Source organism: Haliaeetus albicilla, chromosome 13 (assembly GCF_947461875.1).
Source record: "Haliaeetus albicilla chromosome 13, bHalAlb1.1, whole genome shotgun sequence".
Lineage (NCBI taxonomy): Eukaryota > Metazoa > Chordata > Aves > Accipitriformes > Accipitridae > Haliaeetus > Haliaeetus albicilla.
In genome coordinates, this window is record NC_091495.1 from 27,894,792 (window position 1) to 27,902,036 (window position 7,245).

The window sequence follows — 7,245 nt, forward strand, 5'->3', positions numbered from 1 at the left end:
CTCACTCTGTCGTGGTTTAATCCCAGTCAGCAACTAAGCACCACGCAGTCACCCAGTCACTCCCCCCACCCAGTGCGATGGGGGACAGAATCGGAAGGAAAATGGTAAAACTCGTGGGTTGAGATAAGAACAGTTTAATAGAACAGAAAGGAAAAAAATAATAATGATAACAATAATAAAATGACAATAATAAGAATAAAAGGATTGGAATATACAAAACAAGTGATGCACAATGCAATTGCTCACCACTTGCTGACCAATGCCCAGTTAGTTCCTGAGAAGTGATCCACCCCCCCAGCCAACTCCCCCCAGTTTATATACTGGACATGATGTCACATGGTATGGAATATCCCTTTGGCCAGTTTGGGGCAGCTGTCCTGGCTGTGTCCCCTCCCAACTTCTTGTGTCCCTCCAGCCTTCTTGCTGGCTGGGCATGAGAAGCTGAAAAATCCTTGACTTAGTCTAAACACTGCTTGGCAACAACTGAAAACATCAGTGTGTTATCAACATTCTTCTCATACTGAATCCAAGACATAACACTATACCAGCTATTAGAAAGAAAATTAACTCTGTCCCAGCCAAAACCAGGACAACTCTGCCAACGACGTGGGATGGCCCCAACAGGGCACGGTATAACTCGTCACCAACAGCATGCACGTACATCTGATCACATGTGTGGCAGCACCAAACATCTGATAAACTGAATATGCCTACTAAACTGCCTCTGCCACTGATTGCTCAAGTGGTCAAGAACCAGGGACCAAACTCAAGTGGGTATTAGTGCTCTAAGAATTAATTTTTTTTAAACATAAGCCATTATAAAGTTTAACTACAGCACCACAGTAGCACTGCTAGAATACAGCAGTTTGCAAACTTTCCTCTTTTGAAAGAACTGTAATTGTCTACAATATAATAGAAGAATGAAGGGGTTTAAGTATGACTTTTAATACATGCTGTTATGTATCATATCACAAGCCCTTCAATGTGCCTGACAGGGTCTCAAATGGGTTAAAAAAAATACAGTTTCTAGACTGGTTGCAATTCTATCTGCACTACTCTGGCATTCGGGCTTTATGAAGCAAAGGAAGACTGTTATGGTGAAACAAAATGGCAAGGGATTACAGGGGTTTGCTGCAGCTGCTTGTTTTTTAAGGAGCTGTCTTGAAAGTATCACTTACAGTGCTAAATCACTTTCTTTACATATCATGAATGAATATGAACCTCCAATTTTCTTTTTGTTTGCCTAAGAGTAATATTCTAAATTTGAACAGCATTTCAGCTGACAAATTTAAGACATTTACATTTACCATCAATGCGGAGTAAGACTTATTTCTATAACCATTTGAGGCAGGCTAAGCTAAAGGAGAAAGTTGGCAAACAGGTAAAAAAAAGGATACAAGCTGTTGACAGATAAATTTCAAAATTCATGTCTAATTTGCAACCTGATCATCAGCAGTAACGGTCCAGAACCTCCTGTGACCTTACACCAGCGACACAATAATCCTTACCATTTTTAAGATGGAGCTTGGTAAGCTTTTGAAAGTTATGGTTGTATACAGCCCCAGGCTGGACTCAAGGAAATCCGTTCCGATGTTACATGCATGAGGCTTTCACGTACTACCCACGCCTACATAACATTGAACAGTAAGGATGTCGTATTTCCAAAAAGTTGGGAGTCTGTATTTTCTTAAAGATGGACATTTACAATTAAAGACCACTCCTAAAAATATCTCCCAAGACCTGTCAGGTAGCACATAATCCAACCTCAAAAGCCATGGGGGCCAGAGGTAGGTTTTGGGACCTCCTGCCCCTTACCGTGCCCACAGCTTTTACCCCTGCACCGGGTACCGGCCAGCTCCGCGCAGGGAGCTCCCCGCTTCTCTGGACACCTTCTGCAGCATCCCCAGCCCCATCTCTGACTGTCCCGCGCCCATTCTGCCACCTCTGCTGTGCCAGGCGCAAGGCTCACCTCCACACAGGCTGGGCTGGGACATCGCTGCCACGGCCACTTCTCCCCTCAGGATACTTCACAGGATGTGTAGGAGCTATTTTCAGCTTTTGCCCCCCACCTCAACCATATCCCCATAGCAGAAATGGCAGCAGCGGCAGCTAGACCCCACAGCAGGATTTGGCCAGGGCAGAGCGGTGGTGTGACCAGCACCTCTGTCTGCATGGCCACCTCCCACTTGGGGGCTGAACGTTGAGCACGTTCAACAACAGGTTCACATCAGACCTCTGTTACCTGAAAGACCATTTCCCTTCCACAACCTTCAGCTCGCCACATTTTATTGCCAATAGCAACGAAGCGGTATCTGTTCACACAAAATAAGGTGCTCCTAAATTGCAAAAAGAACCCCAACCCCTCGGATCTCAGAATAATTAGTATGTAGACATGGAAATTCTTAATAACATGTTAACTATTGTTGGAAAGATAATTTGTGGGAGTTCTTGAGCTCCCTGTCAGGACTGCGTATCTGCTGGTTGGCATTGTTTAAAAGACAAAAAAGTTTAAAGCCTTTCTGCACACCAGCCAATTTTTATTCAGTAAGTCAGCTAGAAGTAGAGCCAAACCAAAAAACTTCTGCCATTTTATGCACCATGGAAACAAGAAACCTGTCAATCTGCAATTACCTGTTCTACATCCATTTGAGATCAACTTTTACTGCAGGAGTATAGCCAGGAGGATCAGATCTACAGCCTCTGTTCTTCCATGGGAGATGGACATAATTTATTTTTTGTTTCACTCTCAAATAAGTACAAATATTAAAACATTACTCAGATTGATGTCAAGGTGCATATTAAACTGCATTACAGTCTAATAAAAGCTATAAACTTTTCTCACGTAATTTCTCACAGCAATGTCAACAAGAGGGTATAAAAATATTCATAGTGTTCATCTGTAAACTCCACTGTGATAAAACTGCACACTGATTTCCTAAGTGATCTCATATATTCAGATTTTCTTCTAGAGCAGAAATATTGCTTGCTTGGGCCCTAAGAAAGCTACTTATTTTTAACAGCTCATACTAATTTTGTATTTTTTTCCATAAATGAAACACTGCCACTTTTTAAATTAGAGATAACTTGTCTGATGGACTACTTTAGCCTGAAGGTTTATTGTGAGTTTTTAATCCATAGCTTTTGTGCCTTTCAAATGCTGATGCTTATTTGTGAAACCCTCAAAAATACATTTTTAAATACTCACTATAGCAAGACCCTTAAATGTACTCATGCGCTTAAGCATCATGTACATCATATTATCCCATTCAGTGGGATTCCCCGAAGTCATAGACAGCTTCAGCGCTTTTCTGTGTCAGGTTTGAAACTCTGACGTTAATTAAGTGTGCTCTGAGCAGAATTAATGGTTACGACTGCCAACAGTGCTCGTGGCAGCTACTAGGCTCTCTAAGCTTGGACTTGTAAGTTTATTAAAACAGAATGAGCAGTGATAGCACATTTTCAGTATCTCTAGTGATACAGAATCCAGGCAACGCCAGGTGACACGGAGAGGGAAGGTTTAGATCCTACCTACAGACATGGGAGGATTTGGCAGGGCAGGTGAAGTAGGGGCAACTCTGCTTCTTTGCAAGAAGGTAGTAGTTGAATGGGATATGTAGCTAGTTCTTACCAAATGTAAACTCCAGTAAATCTCTGATTTCACCAGTGTGCCAGGCAGCAAACCAGGGCAGTTAAAGAGCAGACATGTATGTATGATTGAACACACTGTTACTTTATTTACATAAGGCACTAAAATTGGGGTGAAAACTTTCTCCCGTCTCCACTAACAAACTCCACATGACTGTTTCATAAGTCAGGAAGAGGATCTGTGAGGCCCGATTACATATTGCCGCTGTAACTCAAACTAGCCAGAACAACTACTAATCATTTACCAGAGAAAACCATCATCGCAGAATGGTTATTCTCCATCTCCGTAGCTCTTTGCATCAGAATCAGGTATCTTTCTGGAGGACATCCGCTACCCAGAACTAGTTACTCGATTTCATATGGGTGTAAGCGGGTGAAACAGGAGCTCAGACTATTTAATGTACTTCCTTTTGGATTAAAATTCATGACTTATTAATTGCATTTTAAATATGTGCTAACTGGCACAAAGAATATGGTCTTAGAAAAGCTCTAATACTGATCAATTACATAACATTACCATAATGATATAGGAACACTGAGCGTTCTCTCCTTTATGTACTTCCATGTGATTTCTTAAATCCCAGCTGGAGAAAAATATGTCTTGTCTTCTGTCTAGTTTTACTTCAGGCACTACCAGTCTGACATCTTGCTTTCAGGTTCTAGTAACATCAGTATTGAGATCAGAGATATTAAAACTTAGAAAAACTGACATGTTATGTCAAATTACAAATAAAGTATCTGAGAGCAAATGGAAGAACAGACAGACTGAATTAAGTAGCAGAAAAAGGGAAAGAAACAGAATGATGGGAGGGAAGATACGGACAAATATACAGAAGAGAACGATTAAGCAGTCTAGCGTAATCAGATGGGTATGAAGAAAAAACATTAATGTTGAAAGCACAAATGTAGGGATATAAATTCACACTTAAAACATGTAGCTACAGATAGTATGGGCATGATCCCATTAACATTTATGCACATACAAGATTTTATTCACAAGAATTGCATAAGTTAGAGGGTAATACTCATGTGAGTAACATGATGTACATGAGGTTGCAGGGTTTGGACTTTCACCATTTTTCCTTGTGTACATCGCGTATATCTGTACAACATTTAAGCAGGCATTTTAACTTTGAAGAAGGTAAAACTTGAAAATAATAGGACCTAAGGGAAACCTTTACCATGAAAGCTGGTGGAACTGCAGTGCTACAAAGCACCGAGAGGAATACCCTAAAGAGTAATTATTTGACAATACAACTAATGTTATTGTTCTGTTTGAAGCATAATAAAGTAAAAGTTGCAGTTTGCATAGATGTGGAATGCTTGTCAGAAGAAAGCATGAATCCAGAATCAAGGAATCCTAATTAACCCTCTAACTGCTATCTGCAAGAAGTCTAACAGCAACTCTGAAATGGGTGTAAGTGACTTATTCTTATGGGATTGCTTCTGCAGTTTAATGACACACTGACTGTTAGCTTACTTCAATCATGTTTATAATAATAAGACACATTTATAGGGCAATAAGCAATTGGTTTGCCTAATAACAGACTATGATTCTTGTGAGTGACAGAAGATAAGTCAGATGCCTTGCCCATGTGATACAGGTTATTGTCCTTATTCTAGAGATAGGAAACTAAAGCCCAGTATGTTACTTTCCATGATCCATCGGGAAGTCTGGTAGAGCCAGGAATGGAGTTTATGGGTCAAGGTCATTTAGGATGACAGCACAATTTTCCTCTAGAAGATGACATCTGATACTGTATTGAGAATAGTGTTTTACAGGATGTTAAAAAACATTAAGTGTAAAAAAAAAAACCCAAAAGAGTCTGTCTTCAGTAATACAGTAATTTAACTTGTTACAAAGTATTCTAACGTTGAAACTACAAAAACAGCATTAAAAGCCATTAATGAAGCAATCAAAAATCCATGACCTTCCTTCTCCAAGAGTTTCTGCCTGTGGATTGACAAAACGGTGCAAAATCTCAGTATCATACATATGGGTGTCCAGAATATATGGAGCCAGAATTTCCCAATATTGCTGTTATCCTGCCAGAACTCCAGACTCCCTCTTCTCAGATGGTTCGGGAGACTTCTGGGCTGTTATCCTATCGTCTCTATCTACCTCTGCCAGCACTGTGCCTCAGCTTCATTTGCAAAATGGGAAAGATGCAAAAAATATGCTTTCACAAGACTACACAAAAATGAAAAACAATATAAAAGAAATAATACTTTTAGAACAGTCCTCACTGAAGCTACATCAGTCTTATTTCTTAACTTCTGCAAGATATCTATACTGCAAAGTGCACACTAGAAATACTTCTACCAAAATCAAATTACTCATTCAGTGCCATCCACAGCAACTATTTATACAGGACTTTTCTACGGAATATATTAGTTTTTTCGCAAATAAGACGAAATAATCCATTATTTAGATTATTTCATATACAACATTCAAAATTTGCGAACTATTACAACACACACAGGTTTACTTACAGAAAGGACGGATTTTAGAAGTCACAATACTGTGAGTTTTACAGAAAAGTACGTTTTCTTTCAAACGATACTTGAATATCGTTGCAGGAGGAATTACCTTCAGCCTGTAGAACATAATTTCTGGCAACACTCCCTAAAGTAGAACACGCTTGCCTCTAAAAATAAGCCATGGTGCTATCAGCAGCACAGATTACTTTTTCCTGGCAGAGAGCGCCCGATGCATCCAGAAATGACTGCAAGGGGCGATGACCAACTGTCTCCAGCGGCTGGTGCAGCCATCCCGGCCGCCCTGGAAGCCACCCCACGCCATGACGAGGCGGTCGGCCTCGCCGCCATCAACTCCGGGTGCGCCCTGCCTGGCTGTAACACAACCATAAGGCAGCCGGCACCCGCACCCACGGCCGTCGCCCGCGGGTGGCATAGGCCACGGGTGCCGTAGGCCACGGGTGCCATTGCAGTGGGCAGTGCGGGGGAGAAGCCCCTCGCCCTGAGGCGGGGGCAGGCCTGAGGTGGAGGCAGTGGTGTGGCCACCATGAATGGGGGGGGCAGGGGGTGTATTTATATGCGTGTACGTGTGCATGCATTCATATACAGATGCATACATGCACGCATACACGCGCATACATATGTACGTCTGTGTCCCCCCGTGCGCGCCCGTGTGCCTGCCTGGCGCCAGCCCCGTGACGGGCAGACCCCGCCAGCCGCCGTCTCGCCCGCCGGAGGCGGGAGGCGGGAGGCCGGAGGCCGCGGCAGGGCGGCCCCACTCGGCCGGCGCCCGGCGGCGGCCCGTCCCCGCCGCCAGCCCTCCCGCGCACGCCGCGGGGCGGGAGGCCCCGGCCCCGGCCTTACCCTCGCCGTTCCCCTCCTTCTCCGCCATGGCTGCAGCCCCGCGCCGTCGCCATGGCGACGCGGGGCGGCCGGGCCTTCTCTTCCCGCCGCGGCTCCCCGCGGCCTGCCCGGCCGCGCTGACAGACGCAGCCGCCTTCCCTCGGCCCGGGGACGCTCTTCCCGCCGCGGCCTTCGCGGCCTGCTAACGTACAAAGCGAGTGAAAGATGATGGAGGTAGTCGGCTGGAGGCTCTGCGTGCCGGCCTCGCGTACTGCAGCG

At 43.9% G+C, this 7,245-nt stretch overlaps 1 protein-coding gene across 1 annotated transcript in view; it reads right to left on the bottom strand.

Annotated features, from left to right (window-relative positions):
- Nucleotides 1–6,501, bottom strand: part of EFCAB2 (EF-hand calcium binding domain 2) — a 33,590-nt gene extending 27,089 nt beyond the window's left edge. The window contains exon 1 of the mRNA XM_069800601.1: nt 6,139–6,501. Coding sequence (XP_069656702.1) covers nt 6,139–6,253 — 115 coding nt within the window. The 5' untranslated portion in view covers nt 6,254–6,501. The remainder of the gene's footprint in view (nt 1–6,138) is intronic.
- Between the last annotated feature and the right edge of the window lie 744 nt (nt 6,502–7,245).